This window comes from Tetrapisispora phaffii, chromosome 14 (assembly GCF_000236905.1).
Source record: "Tetrapisispora phaffii CBS 4417 chromosome 14, complete genome".
Taxonomy (NCBI): domain Eukaryota; kingdom Fungi; phylum Ascomycota; class Saccharomycetes; order Saccharomycetales; family Saccharomycetaceae; genus Tetrapisispora; species Tetrapisispora phaffii.
The window spans coordinates 199,144-214,279 of NC_016533.1; the positions used below are offsets into that span (position 1 = coordinate 199,144).

Below are 15,136 nucleotides of genomic sequence, written 5' to 3' on the forward strand. Positions count from 1 at the left end.
GGCGTCCCCCAAATTGCGCTTTATGAACAAGTGGCAAATTTAGCCGACCAGAAATAAATTTACCATTATATAAACGGTAAGGTTTGAACGGTTGTAACTTCTTTTACTTAAACCTCGGTTTGTCGGTCTCTGTACTTGTTGTGGTAACAGATTGGTTATTCTATATTAGGTTAAAGAAGCATAATTGTAAATATTACGACATATCTCGGTATCAATCATGTTTGTAAACAAGGTCGGTAAGCAATGGTTTGTGCCATTGACTGTTATTTTGTATACGCTGCTATTGTTGGTGCTACCTGTTAACAGTGGCAATTTCCTTGTCAAAGGTGATGACTCCAACAATTACGGTACTGTTATTGGTATTGATTTGGGTACTACTTATTCTTGTGTTGCTGTCATGAAAAACGGTAAGACTGAGATTTTGGCTAACGAGCAAGGTAACAGAATCACGCCTTCTTATGTGGCTTTTACGGACTCCGAAAGACTAATTGGTGATGCCGCCAAGAACCAGGTCGCTGCCAATCCAGCCAACACCATCTTCGACATCAAGAGACTGATCGGTATGAAGTTCGATGACAGATCGGTCCAAAAAGATATTAAACATCTGCCATTCGATGTCATCAACCAAGGCGGTAAACCTGTTGTGCAGGTTTCTGTTAAAGGCGAAAAAAAAATATTCACTGCAGAGGAAGTTTCCGGTATGATCTTAGGTAAAATGAAACAGATTGCCGAAGATTATCTGGGCACTAAAGTGACTCACGCTGTCGTCACCGTTCCTGCTTATTTCAACGATGCCCAAAGACAGGCCACGAAGGATGCCGGTACTATTGCCGGTTTGAACGTCTTGAGAATCGTTAACGAACCAACTGCCGCAGCTATTGCTTACGGTCTAGACAAGACTAATGACGAGCATCAAATTATTGTCTACGATTTAGGTGGTGGTACTTTCGATGTCTCTTTATTATCTATCGAAAATGGTGTCTTCGAGGTTCAAGCTACCGCTGGTGACACTCATTTGGGTGGTGAAGATTTCGATTATAAGATCGTTAGACAATTGATCAAATCCTTCAAGAAGAAGCATGGTATTGACGTCTCCGACAACAGTAAGGCTTTGGCTAAGTTGAAGAGAGAAGCCGAGAAGGCTAAAAGAGCTCTTTCATCTCAGATGTCTACTAGAATTGAAATCGACTCCTTCGTTGATGGTATTGACTTAAGTGAAACTTTAACTAGAGCTAAATTCGAAGAAATGAACATTGATCTATTCAAAAAGACTTTGAAACCAGTTGAAAAAGTTTTGGCTGATGCAGGTTTGGACAAGAAAGATATTGATGACATTGTCTTGGTCGGTGGTTCCACAAGAATTCCAAAGGTTCAACAATTATTAGAATCCTTCTTTAACGGCAAGAAAGCATCAAAGGGTATCAACCCAGATGAAGCTGTTGCCTTCGGTGCTGCTGTTCAAGCTGGTATCTTATCTGGTGAAGAAGGTGTTGACGACATTGTCTTATTAGATGTTAATGCTTTAACGTTAGGTATCGAAACCGCTGGTGGTGTCATGACTCCATTAATCAAGAGAAATACTGCTATTCCAACCAAGAAATCTCAAATTTTCACTACTGCTGCTGATAACCAACCAACTGTCACCATCCAAATTTTCGAAGGTGAGAGAGCTATGTGCAAGGACAATAACTTGTTAGGCAGATTCGAATTGACTGGTATCCCACCTGCTCCAAGAGGTGTTCCACAAATTGAAGTCACTTTTGCCTTAGATGCTAATGGTATCCTACAAGTTACCGCCACCGATAAAGGTACCGGTAAGAGTGAATCCATCACCATCTCAAACGATGAAGGTAGACTATCAAAGGAAGATATTGACAGAATGGTGGACGATGCTGAAAAGTTTGCTTCCGAAGATGCTGTCATCAAGGAGAAGATCGAATCTAGAAATAAATTAGAAAATTACGCTCACAACTTGAAGAACACTGTTGAAGGTGATTTAGCCGACAAGATTTCCGAAGAAGACAAAGAAACCATTCTAGATGCCGTCAGTGACGCTTTAGATTGGTTAGATGATAACTTCGATTCCGCAATGGCTGAAGAATTCGACGAAAAGTACGAAGCCCTATCCAAGATTGCTTACCCAATCACCTCTAAATTATACCAAGGTGCTGGTGCTGGCGGTGCTGCTTCCGATGAATATGCTGATGAATTCGATGACGACGAGGAAGACGACGGTGACTACTTCGAACATGATGAATTGTAATTCTAATCGAATTACCAAGGTCTCTCATACTTCTCTCACATTTAACCACCAATGTACCAAGAAAAAGGAATACTCATTATATATATATACTAATCATATTTGTTGCTCATGACCGAATGACAAGCAGGTAAATAGACGTCATTATTATGTAATTTGAATAAAAAATTATAAAACATCAAGTAATCAAATGCCCTCTTATAAAACAATCACACAGTAATCTCAAATATAAACTGTTCCCCTCATCTCCCCAATGCAATTCAAAAGATACACACCCTGAACATCAACTGCGTACATAGACCAACTCATAATCGACATCTTCATCATGTTCCGATAGAGTAATCACGTCCCCACTCTTTAATTCAATGTACCTTGCTGAGGGCAACGGTATCCCATTCAACACTGTCCCATTCGAGGATTCTAAATCCATCACATAACATTTAACAATTCCGCTCACGAGACGATGCTGTATCACGCAATGCTGCTTTGAACATGTCTCTTCCCGCACACCGATATCTGCAACAACAACTTCATCATCATCGTCTCCCTCCTCATTGGCATCTGTTTTCATATCTCTTCCAACCGTAAAACTACTCTTTTCACTCAAATCGTACTCAGCCGCCGCATCCTTACTTCCTTTCCTGTATATAATCAACTTCTCGATATATTGGTCCTTCAGTTCAACATGATGCTTCTTCCAAAATTCATCAAGAACAACAGCATCGTCGGGTTCAACATGTTTCAACTGCACACCATCTCTACTATTAGACTCCAGTTCCAATAGTCCAGAAGGTTCAAATATAGGCAGTATTTTCTTTTTAAACCCTTCAAACCTACTTACTTTGACCCTCTTTCTATCATTGTCTCTCGCAAACCCACAAAACGTTCCTTGATCTCTTCGCATCTTTCACCAAATCACTCAAGCACACCTTAGCCTTCCACAGAACAGCCACATACTTTAGCATATATGGGAACATATCCTTCATCGATTTATACACTTGAGATACCACCTTACAGGACGGTTCTTGTCTTGTCTCTACGTTGCATGGTTCGTTGAACCTTGGTTGACCATCGCAAATAACGAAAGAGGGCATCTCATCGCTGATTCTAAAAAATTTTCAAAATTTGCAAAATGCGATGCTCATCGCAAAGGTTCAAACAAGTTCAAGATACGTTATTAAACAATGAAAGGTTGTCTTGATGGATGGTGTTGCTTATATAAGAGCTCATAACACGTTGGTTGGGTTATTCAGAAGACGGTGGATAGCACGTCGAGAGTTGTGATTTTTTTTATTTTGATTTGGTTTCAGATATTTTCTGTACAACAAGACAACTGCTAATTAGATTCAGATATAGTAATTAAACAATGGCTAGAAAGCAGAAATTGACGACAGTTCAACGTAAAGATCAGCGTCAGAAGGAGGAGGCGTATTTGAAAGAGTTGCAAAATAAAATCGAGGAGTATGATCCAAAGGTTAGCAAGGCTAAGTTCTTTAAGGATCTGCCGCTGAGTTCTGCCACTGTTAAAGGTTTGAATGAGGCTTCGTTCGTGAAGGTCACTGAGATCCAGAGAGATTCCATTCCTATCTCCTTGAAAGGCCATGATATATTGGGTGCTGCGAAGACTGGGTCCGGTAAGACTCTGGCTTTCTTGATCCCTGTGCTGGAGAAACTGTACCGTGAAAAGTGGTCTGAATTCGATGGTCTAGGGGCTTTGATTATTTCACCAACAAGAGAACTGGCAATGCAGACGTACGAAGTTCTGACTAAAATTGGTACACATACTTCTTTTTCTGCTGGTTTGGTTATCGGTGGTAAAGATGTGAAGTTCGAATCGGCAAGAATATCAAAGATCAATATCTTGATTGGGACCCCAGGCAGAATTTTACAGCATATGGACCAAGCTGTTGGTTTGAGTACATCGAACTTACAAATGCTGGTATTGGATGAGGCTGATAGATGTTTGGATATGGGTTTCCAAAAGACACTCGATGCAATCGTTAGCAATTTGCCACCTACAAGACAAACCCTGTTGTTCTCAGCCACGCAATCCCAATCCCTAACTGATCTGGCAAGATTATCGTTAACTGACTACAAAACTGTCGGCACACAAGAGGTTATAAATGAGAAAAATGGCACTGCGGCAAGTACTCCAGAAACGTTGCAACAATCCTACATCACTGTCGAATTACCAGACAAATTGGATATTTTATTTAGTTTCATTAAATCTCATTTGAAGTCGAAAATGATTGTATTTTTATCAAGTTCAAAACAAGTCCATTTCGTTTACGAGACGTTTAGAAAAATGCAACCTGGTATTTCTTTGATGCATTTGCATGGTAGACAAAAGCAAAGAGCAAGAACTGAAACATTAGATAAGTTTAGCAGAGCACAACAAGTTTGTTTGTTTGCTACTGATGTCGTTGCAAGAGGCATTGATTTCCCATCTGTGGATTGGGTTGTTCAATTAGATTGTCCTGAGGATGTTGACACGTACATCCACAGAGTAGGTAGATCTGCCCGTTATGGTAAACAAGGTAAGTCTTTGATCATGCTTACTCCTCAAGAACAAGATGCTTTCTTGAAGAGACTGCAAATGAGAAAGATAGAACCAAGCAAATTAAACATTAAACAATCAAAGAAGAGATCAATTAAGGCTCAATTGCAATCGTTACTTTTTATAGACCCCGAATTGAAGTACCTGGGACAAAAAGCATTTATTTCCTATATTCGTTCCATATACATCCAAAAGGATAAAGAAGTTTTCAAATTCGATGAAATTCCAACTGAAGAGTTTGCAGCCTCTTTAGGATTACCTGGTGCTCCAAAGATTAAGATGAAGGGTATGAAGTCTGTACAGCAATCAAAACTGTTGAAAAATGCTTCCAGATCCTTATTATCATTGTCGAAGACCAATGATGACGGTGAAATAGAGAAGAAAGATAAACAAGACGGAGTTAGAACGAAATACGATAAGATGTTTGAACGTAAGAATCAAACAGTGTTAAGTGAACATTATTTGAATATCACTAAATCACAAGCTAATGAAGACGAAGATGATGACTTCATGACCATAAAGCGTACAGACCATGACTTGAAGGAGGAGGAACTACCAGAATTATTATTGCATTCTTCAAAGAGAGGACAAAAGAGAGCTTTGTCAAAGAAGGCTTCATTATCCACAAAGGGCAATGCTACCAAAGTTATATTCGATGATGATGGTGAGGCCCATCCTGTTTATGAACTACAAGGTGAGGAAGATTTTGAAAAGGCTGGTAGTGCTGAAACTCAAAAACAAGAGTTTATTGATAAAGAACAAAAGATATTGAAGGAAGTGGATATAGAAGATAAACAAGTAGCTAAAGAAAAGAAACAGGAAAAGAAGAGAAAAAGACTAGAAAACATGAAGAAAGAAATGGAAGCCGCATATGATGAAGAATTTGGTAGTGATGAAGAAGAGCCAGTTGCATATCTAGGCACAGGCAACTTAAGTGATGATATGGGCAACGACTATAGCTCTGCGGAGGAAGGAGAGCCAGAAAGAAAGAAGTCTCGATACAGCAAAAACAATGACGATTCAAGTGATGAAGACGATAATATTAACAACAACGGCGTTATTGAAATAGAGGAACCTGAAACACTAGAAGATTTAGAGTCGTTGACAGCAAGGTTGATCGACTAATTTGCATTATCAAAGTAATTTAAGAAGCATGCACACGCAGAGGTATATATACATATGAATAGACGTATAGATATATAAAATATATACAATAATACAGATTTTTGTACTAAAATTTTAATCTCAGTCGACGTTTGAGAAGAGCCTGTCAAAGTGGCCTCAAGAAACCACTAAAAGAGAGGTAAAATATAAGCAACATAGATGCAATGATGCTTGACACAAGTTAACAGACTCATTGAGGTTATAATGATCGTTGCTCACTCAGTAACGTGTCTTAAAATATCGATGACATGGTCTTTGAAACGGTGACCCAGATCACGTGATGGATTTTTCACTTTTGATGAAAGAGCTTCGAAATTTTTTCGTGATAAGTAGGTTATGAGCAGATTGATGATGAGTTTTATAGATTTATTTGTTAGTTTTAAAGGTCCAACATGTTAATATTTATGGGCATCATTGCCTCGAGAGGATTTCTTTAGTCCTGCTACGGTGAGGAATTCCAGCATTGATACAAATAGACTTCCCAGATCTCGAGTTGCATAAGCATAAAATATACCTGCAATTGCTATTCCATGATGGCGACAAAATTTGAAAGCCAATTATCTCTGTCAAGGCCATACCTAACAAGACTAGAACTTCAAGAAGCACAGAATAATACTGTCTCAGATGTGCGTACGTATTTGCAAAGGAAAAATGTGATCTTTGGCTTTCTAAGTGAACTATGTGTCCATTTCCAGTTCCCTAGGAAAACGTTAGAGACAGCGATGTACTACTATCAAAGATACTATATATTTAATAAGTTTGAGAGTGAACTATGTCATACAGTGGCCACTAGTTGTCTATTACTGAGTTGCAAACAAGTAGAAACGTTCAAGAAGGCAAATGAACTATGTATCATGTCCTTTAAGTTAAGAAATATGAATAATTATAAACAGGATGCAATCGAAAGCTTTAAGAAGAGGTTATTTCAAATTGAGTTAAGCATTTTGGAGACATGTGGGTTTGATTATAGAATTAATAGCCGTGTGCATATTGATGAATATATTGTAAAACTAGGAAAAGCTTTAAAATTAAATCATGACATATGCTATTTGGCATGGATAATAGCTTACGATGCTATTAGATTAAATATTTTACTCATAGTACCTCAACATGCAATTGCATTAGGTATACTAAAAATAACATGTGAGTTACTGGGTAAAAATGACATGAAAAATATGAATAACTTTAATGAATTCAAAACAGAAATTGATTCAGTGAATGAAGCATATTTTGCCATTGTAAATTATTATATTAATGCATTTGATAATTGTAGTTTGAAAGACAATTTACCAACACACATTCTGCCGTCAGTTAACTTGGATAGTTTTATAGAATTGAAGAAAAATGCTGGAAACGATAGGGGATTGAAAGAACTAGGAGAACAAATAAGGAAATCTGACAAATATCTGACAACAGCTAGAGATTTCACTCAAATAGAAAGAAGGTATGTCTTATTACCTCAGTTTATCTCTGATGAAAAAACTGCATTAGGTGAGAAGCGATTTAAACTTTGAATCTCACAACGATTGAATGACAAATATATTTATGTATGTATGTACGCACAAGCCATTATATAGTTACGAATATAGGTCTTCATTTCCAGCCTTCATTGTCATAGCTAATTATTACATAATGATATTTAGACTAGGTTTTGTTTCGTAAATGTAAGTACCTATTTTTTCTGAGAGGATCAATTTCAATTAGTTTTTTAACATACTCTTGCGTCCTACATTCTTCTTGACTACCGAATCTTTTAGAAATTTCTTCTATAACTATCAACATCTTTAAACACCAGGCGTTTTCCTTCCCTGAGAAATCGAGATCATCTTGATTAATGATGAGGATATTTTGCTTTACATCGTCTATCATTTTAACATATTCTTCCGTAGTATAAGTATTAGAGACAATATCACTATTCAAAAACCATTTGATATATATCCATACGGATTGATCTTCAGCATCTGTATACATCGCATTCGTAATATATTTCAGTTCGTCATCAATAAACTTTTTCTTATCTTCTATCTCATTGTTGGCAAACATAGCTGGTATCATATTTGCTCTTTGATGCCATGCAGAGAAATTTGAAATGTTATTATTAATTTTATTTGATGAATACTCAAATTCTTCTTTGTCCATACTCTCGCCAGTTCTATTCTCAATGCTAGAGATCACAATCCTTCTATAATGCCACCCGTGATAATTCCTAGCATCAAGTTCTAATAGTTTACTGACAATCAATAATTCCCTCTTCCAAATCGAAACCGGGGAACCTGGATAATTATTCAACACCCAGACTCGATGACCCCAAATCCAATAGACCTTAGGATATATCTTTAATTCTGCCATAACAAAATCCAACTCCTCTTCCCAAAATTTTGCTTCGAGTTGTTCCTTTAGGGCAATGATAGAATCTCTTCTAAAATTCCAAACAGCATTGAATTCAGGATTTATCTTCAATAGTTCTTTACTTTTCTGCAAGTTATCCAATGAATACTCTTTCTTCTCCTTTAACCCAAGGATAGTGGAAGTCAGCCGCCTGTAATTATTAATATTCTTAGCATCATTCAACTTCTTTTGTTCAAGAAGCTCTTGATTCCATTGTCTTCTTTTCACACCATGCTATAATTCAAATAAAATACATAGTTGTTAGTAGAACAGTTTATGAGTAAACACTAAAACAAAAACAAAAATAGTTATTTAAATACATACCATAGTTTAACAATCGATCTGGCACTGTGTTATTGGCTCTCTATGTAACACCAAAACCTTTACCTTTACTCATTTCAAAGAGTGCGACTTTTATAATATCTAGATTTGTTTTTTTATGTTCATATTTGAAATCAAATACCAAAATATTTTGGATAAAGATTAATTGATTATGGGATTTATTAGTGAGACTTGAACGTCGAGACAGTCACCATTCAATTTGAACTTGATAGCTAGTTTAGAATTCGAAGGTATCGCCAAGTTGGATTAGGTAAAGAGTCCATCGATATGTCAAAGGGTATTGATTTAAAAGGTTCAACGAGAACCATATCTGAATTCTTTGAGTATAGCATCAACTCTATTTTGTACCAAAGAGGAATCTATCCTGCAGAAGATTTTACAACAGTCAAGAAATATGATTTAACACTAATGAGGACTCATGATGATGAATTAAAACAATATATTAGAAAGATTCTATCACAGGTTCATAAATGGTTATTAAGTGGTAAATGCAATAAACTAGTGCTATGTGTAGTGGATAGAGATGAAGGGGATACTGTTGAAAGATGGGCCTTTAACGTCACTCATATAAGCAAAGAGCCACAAGAAAGTATAACGGAAGAAGTTACTCCAATATCGCAAGAAGAAACGCAAAAGCAAATTAGAGCTCTCATAAGGCAAATTACAGCAAGTGTGACATTTTTACCAGAGTTAGAAAATGAAGGCAACTATACATTCAATGTATTAGCTTATACAGATGCAGATGCAATTGTACCTTTAGAATGGTCGGATTCTAGCAGTAAAGAGATAGAAGATGGCGAAATGGTGGAATTTCGAAGTTTTAACACAGAGATGCATAAAATTGGTGCTCAAGTGAGTTATAAGTACCAACAATAATCCAAACAGATAGTTTAGCATATCTATCTCATGGATGCTCATTAATGTAAAAAAAATAGCATAAATCATATACTGCATTGCATGCAATATATAATAATATATTTACAATCCTGAATATTCTTATCTTAACCATATAATGCTCTCATTTGGCAAATATACTATTTACAATAATATATATTCTTAAATGTTCTACCTAACGTGCCTGCTTGCAATTGATCTCTTTGGAGCTGGTATTTTCATTTGTTGTTTTATAAAAACAAGCCATTTTTCATCTTCAATTCTGTAAAGATTATTTTGGAAATTAGACAACAATGCAGGCTGCCAAGTAAATATAAATTCAGAGTTATTTGCTGGTGTCTTGGTTGCAGTCTTAGATTTATCACCCCTCTCCTCAATGATTTCTTGAGAATCTCTTTCATTTACGTCTAAAGTAAAAACTTTCCAGTATGATTTCCAAACATTCAAATCCCATTCAATTCCCTTTATGCAAAATAAAAAGGCCCAGACAATTGGATTTGTGTTTTTATTGGTTAATCTATTATAATTATCACAATAATCTTCTGGAGAATTCATTGGTACCATAATCAGTTTGACAAAACTTAATATCTGATCTATATTATTATTTATATGCTTTTTCACTCTTTTAGATGATGTATTCTGCAATGAATCAGTTTCCATATTTAAAACTAAATTATTAAAAATATCTTTTAACAATTGAGAATCTAATAAAAGTTGTTCACCAATGAGCACAACTTTCCTGGAATCAAGTTTTCTTTTTATAATAGTGTTTCCTTGAATGAATGGAGGTTGAGGTTGTAGAAGCTTAATTATACATCCAATAAAACTGTTGGTTATTGAATCAATTAATCTATCCAGAAAATTCCAACTATATACATCTCTATTGAAATATTTTAATATCAATTCAATAGTAGTTTGTTTAGTCTTTTCAGGAGCCGAGGACTCGATATCGTCAGTATTAGTGGAAGTAGCTTCAGTTGTTGTCAACGTATTTTTCAAAGTGATCATATATCTACTATAATCTTCTACCAATATATTTGACCAATTCGTGTTGTTGAATTCTCTCCAGACATATACCAAATCCAAAGGTAATATTCTAGTTAGTAAAGTATTATTACCTGAAGCTAATAAATTACCATAAACATTTTTAATAGGAACAAATATATTTGAAATCTCATTTTTATTTTGTGAAAATTCTAACAACTTTTCTTCCAATTGACTAATTGTTCTTGAACAATAATCTGTAGTATTAATCATTAATAATGTGTATTTAATTGCTTCCTCTTTATTTTTGATTTCTTCTCTTTCTGGCAAAATCAATGGGGTTAAAAGTTTCTTTGAGTATTCATTCAACCATTTAGAAAAAAAAATAGCTAATGATTTTAAAATGTGATCATTCATTGTGTTATTTCCTTCACCGTTAGATCCATTTCCCATTAACTCGAACGATTGTGAGAGGATGGAACGGTATGTTCTAAATAGATCAGCACTAGATTGAATCACTAGTGATTGATTATTCAAATTGTCCGGAATCTTATTTTCACTTAAATATGTTAAGAATTTTTCATCCATTAATTTATCTTGGTTTTTAATCCATAGAGACGAATATGGTTCGAAAGCAGTTGAGATCTTTTTAACTTTGACTTTTCTGGAGAATCTTAAGTCAATGTATCTTTCAAACTCCAAAGTATCCTGCAGAACAGTCATGAATAAATCGATCGATGGATTGGCATCATTAAACTCCTTTTTCAACAGGACTTTCAAGTCAGTAGATATCCATGAGTAGAATGTTCCAGTCAACTTGAGTTGGATTTCCCAATCATCTGGGAAATATTCACTTAAGTTTTCCTTGTAGTTGTTCAAAATCTTTTTAAAGAAGATGTAACGTCTTGGCAAATTATCCAAAGAACCTGCTTCATCATCCAATTGGAAGATTTCCTTAATTTCGTATAACAACTTGTCGATACAGAAATCCATTAATTTTGACTTTGTTGCATTATCAGTCTCTAATATTTCGTAGATACATTGCTTCAAATCTGTAGATAAGTTATTGGATATTCTAGAGGAATCATCTTTCGCACCTGGATTTTTTGCCAATATTTTCTTGTAGACATTGATGATTTCAGTGGATATATCTGCTTTCAGTACTTTCACCAATCTTAACAAGTTCACAATTTCATCGACCGATTTATAATTATCGAAAGTACTATCAGCCAAAGAGCACATGATTTTATAATTCGAAGACATCTCCAAATCAAAAGATTTATTTTTCAAACACATTGAACAAACTGTGTAACTTTGCATGAGTATTTTAAGATGCTGTAAAAAAGTCATTGAATGAGTGATATTCTTCTTTGCATTATCCAAATGGGAGATATCTTTGATCAGATTCGATATGGTGTCCTGTGATTTCTTTGCGAATACTTTTGTCCCTTCAAACTCATTGAATATACTGACAATGTCGAGCACTGGGGGTCCACTATGGGGACTGGCAGCACTTTCAGCACTCAAAGGGTCAGCATTGCTGCTGCCATCCATCAAAGAAGCTCTGTAACTCGCTGTGGTGTTAATCAACTCGTCAATATTGTCCAACGCCTCTCTATGAACCAATATATTCGTTATATCCTCAATGGGATTATAATTCAAAGTATTTGAAATCATCTGTGTTTAACGAGAGCCCAAACCCAAAATCTACTGCTGCAACAACACACTTAGGACAGCCAGTTACAATTATCCCTATGCAGTTGCGTTACCTAGCACACTATCTTGGATTACAACTGTGCTTATGGGTAAACTAGTTGTGAGTTGTTTTGAGTTACGAAGTTTCCACTTTTTATATGTAGTCGCTTAACTATGTGCAAGACGAATGGCCCAAAGCAAAGAAAGTGACTGTGGCTAAAGTGGTGTTTCTTTTAATGCCCAATGGCATCCCAGGGACCCCATCGTATTCGGTCGTGAGAGTATGCGGTGGGGTCAGAAGGTGGGTCTTTTGGTGTGTTGCAGATACATTAGCACATCATAGCCAAAAAGCAAAAAAATTGGCTGCTCCAGGGGAGGTTCGAACTCTCGACCTTCAGATTATGAGACTGACGCTCTTCCGACTGAGCTACTGAAGCCGCAAATTTACCAGTTTTCGGCCCGCGATGCAGCACCAGCACGCCCTGGCCAGGCACGTGATCTGCTACCAGTTGCTCTGGGCAGGTCACGTGGCACTTTTTAGTGGCGATTTCTTGAAAATTTGTTTGAGATTGGAAAACTGTTTACAGAATTTGGACCTCATTGAATAATGGAACACTGAACACTGGAACACTGGAAATTGTCGAAGATGTGAACGACTGGGAAGGCCTATAAGACGGGGATCTGTGAGGTTCTTGTAGGTTTGGTTGTTGCTGGAGTGTTATGTGTGTGAGTTTGTGTGTCTCTTTTGTTTATCAAATCGTACCAGAACCGCAAGCGAACGTTTTTTACTATGTCTTTGAAGTTACCTCAGAATCCAAACGCTGGGCTGTTCAAGCAAGGTTACAACAGTTATTCCAATGCCGATGGTCAGATCAACAAGTCTATTGCTGCCATCAGAGAGATTCACCAGATGTGTTTGAGTTCCATTGGTCCGTGTGGTAGAAATAAGGTTATTATTAATCATTTGGGCAAAATCATTATTACTAACGACGCTGCCACCATGTTAAGAGAACTAGATATTATCCATCCTGCTGTCAGGGTGTTGGTTATGGCTACTGAACAACAGAAAATTGATATGGGTGATTGTACTAATCTCGTCATGGTTCTTGCTGCTGAGTTGTTGAACGTTGCTGAAAAACTGATCTCTCTAGGTCTATCTCCAATTGAAATCATCCAGGGTTATAATATGGCTAAGAACTTTACTTTCAAAGAGCTAGATTCAATGGTGGTTAATGAAATCGAGGATAGGAACGATAAACTAGAGTTGAAGAAAATTCTGAAACCAGTCATCGCCTCAAAGCAGTACGGCTCCGAAGACTTACTAAGTGATTTGGTCGCCGATGCTGTGGCTCATGTTCTTCCAAAGAATGTTCCAAGTGGCCAAATTCCTTTTTTCAATGTTGATTCCGTCAGAGTGGTCAAGATTATGGGTGGTTCTTTGAACAACTCAACTGTCATCAAAGGTATGGTATTCAACCGCGAACCTGAGGGTCATCTGAAGTCTTTACCAGCCGGTATCAAGCACAAAGTCGCTGTTTTCACTTGTCCCCTAGATATTGCAAACACAGAGACAAAAGGCACCGTTCTATTACACAATGCGGAGGAAATGTTGAATTTCTCAAAAGATGAAGAAAAACAGATCGACAACATGATGAAAGAAATCGCCGATATGGGCGTCACTTGTGTTGTTGCAGGTGCAGGTGTCGGTGAATTAGCTTTACACTATTTGAATAGATACAATATTTTGGTCTTGAAGGTGCCAAGTAAATTCGAACTGAGAAGAATATGTAGAGTTTGTGGGGCTACTCCATTACCAAGACTGGGTGCTCCAACTCCAGAAGAAATTGGTATTATTGAGACAGTCAAGACTATGGAAATTGGTGGTGACAGAGTTACTATTTTCCAACAAGAATCAGGTGAAATTACTAGAACTGCCACAATTATCTTAAGAGGTGCTACACAAAATAACTTAGACGATATCGAAAGAGCTATCGACGACGGTGTTGCTGTCATTAAAGGTTTGATGAAACCAGATGGTGGTAAGTTATTACCAGGTGCCGGTGCCACTGAAATCGAATTGGTTTCAAGAATTACAAAATACGGTGAGAGAACCCCAGGTTTATTACAGTTAGCTATAAAACAATTTGCACTAGCATTCGAAGTCATTCCACGTACTTTGGCTGAGACTGCCGGTCTTGATGTGAACGAAGTACTACCAAACTTATATTCTGCACACAACGTTACAAACGACGAAGAACATAATGATATCGACCATTTATGTAAAGGTGTCCAGTTAGACGGCGAATCAGCAGATGGCGTAACAGACATTAGAGAAGAAGGCATTTACGATGCACTAGCAGCTAAGAAATTTGCCATTAACGTTGCCACAGAAGCTGCCAACACAGTGCTGTCCATCGATCAAATTATTATGGCAAAGAGAGCAGGTGGTCCAGCCCCTCCAAGCCGTCCAAAGCCAGGCAACTGGGATCAAGATGATTAAAAATAATTTATATATAGATAAATACATACATACGTATTGCTTATACCGTACTTAATCATTACCTATTAATGTAATATAAAAATACAAAACTATAAATTGAATAACAGTAACTCCAGGTAAAAACATCAGAAAAGTGGAACTAGGATGGGTATAGAAGTTAGGCATGATCAAGTTTCATGGTTGTTGACAAGACCATCAATACATTACAGGATCATGTTTAGTTAACTTACACTGTCATTGAACATATCTTCATATTCGTGAAAAGTGACCATAAAATTTTGAAATAAATTTTAGCGATGAGATGAGATGAGATGATTAAGACATTCTTTCATTAGTTCTTGATAGTCGTTGG

At 36.6% G+C, this 15,136-nt stretch overlaps 8 protein-coding genes and 1 non-coding gene across 9 annotated transcripts; 5 read left to right on the forward strand and 4 right to left on the reverse strand.

The window, feature by feature from the left end:
• Nucleotides 1–217: 217 nt before the first annotated feature.
• On the forward strand, nucleotides 218–2,263 carry KAR2 (Hsp70 family ATPase KAR2; the record flags this gene model as incomplete). The annotated part of the gene is made up of 1 exon (XM_003688259.1): nucleotides 218–2,263. The coding sequence occupies one exon, from the start codon at nucleotides 218–220 to the stop codon at nucleotides 2,261–2,263; it is 2,046 nt and encodes a 681-aa protein (XP_003688307.1).
• A 280-nt stretch (nucleotides 2,264–2,543) lies between these two features.
• PML1 (Pml1p) lies at nucleotides 2,544–3,164 on the reverse strand (the record flags this gene model as incomplete). The annotated part of the gene is made up of 1 exon (XM_003688260.1): nucleotides 2,544–3,164. One exon carries the CDS (start codon nucleotides 3,162–3,164, stop codon nucleotides 2,544–2,546), a length of 621 nt encoding a protein of 206 aa, XP_003688308.1.
• Nucleotides 3,165–3,626: 462 nt separating this feature from the next.
• HCA4 (RNA-dependent ATPase HCA4) lies at nucleotides 3,627–5,942 on the forward strand (the record flags this gene model as incomplete). Its single annotated transcript, XM_003688261.1, has 1 exon — nucleotides 3,627–5,942. The coding sequence occupies one exon, from the start codon at nucleotides 3,627–3,629 to the stop codon at nucleotides 5,940–5,942; it is 2,316 nt and encodes a 771-aa protein (XP_003688309.1).
• A 569-nt stretch (nucleotides 5,943–6,511) lies between these two features.
• CTK2 (Ctk2p) lies at nucleotides 6,512–7,495 on the forward strand (the record flags this gene model as incomplete). Its single annotated transcript, XM_003688262.1, has 1 exon — nucleotides 6,512–7,495. One exon carries the CDS (start codon nucleotides 6,512–6,514, stop codon nucleotides 7,493–7,495), a length of 984 nt encoding a protein of 327 aa, XP_003688310.1.
• Nucleotides 7,496–7,625: 130 nt separating this feature from the next.
• BET4 (Rab geranylgeranyltransferase BET4) lies at nucleotides 7,626–8,696 on the reverse strand (the record flags this gene model as incomplete). The annotated part of the gene is made up of 2 exons (XM_003688263.1): nucleotides 7,626–8,603; nucleotides 8,694–8,696. The coding sequence occupies 2 exons, from the start codon at nucleotides 8,694–8,696 to the stop codon at nucleotides 7,626–7,628; spliced, it is 981 nt and encodes a 326-aa protein (XP_003688311.1).
• Nucleotides 8,697–8,978: 282 nt separating this feature from the next.
• On the forward strand, nucleotides 8,979–9,587 carry MAD2 (spindle checkpoint protein MAD2; the record flags this gene model as incomplete). The annotated part of the gene is made up of 1 exon (XM_003688264.1): nucleotides 8,979–9,587. One exon carries the CDS (start codon nucleotides 8,979–8,981, stop codon nucleotides 9,585–9,587), a length of 609 nt encoding a protein of 202 aa, XP_003688312.1.
• A 189-nt stretch (nucleotides 9,588–9,776) lies between these two features.
• Nucleotides 9,777–12,266, reverse strand: VPS53 (Vps53p; the record flags this gene model as incomplete). The annotated part of the gene is made up of 1 exon (XM_003688265.1): nucleotides 9,777–12,266. The coding sequence occupies one exon, from the start codon at nucleotides 12,264–12,266 to the stop codon at nucleotides 9,777–9,779; it is 2,490 nt and encodes an 829-aa protein (XP_003688313.1).
• A 382-nt stretch (nucleotides 12,267–12,648) lies between these two features.
• Nucleotides 12,649–12,721, reverse strand: TPHA0Ntrna7M. Its single transcript has one exon. It is a non-coding gene; the product is annotated as a tRNA-Met (tRNA).
• Nucleotides 12,722–13,074: 353 nt separating this feature from the next.
• On the forward strand, nucleotides 13,075–14,784 carry CCT8 (chaperonin-containing T-complex subunit CCT8; the record flags this gene model as incomplete). The annotated part of the gene is made up of 1 exon (XM_003688266.1): nucleotides 13,075–14,784. One exon carries the CDS (start codon nucleotides 13,075–13,077, stop codon nucleotides 14,782–14,784), a length of 1,710 nt encoding a protein of 569 aa, XP_003688314.1.
• Nucleotides 14,785–15,136: the final 352 nt, after the last annotated feature.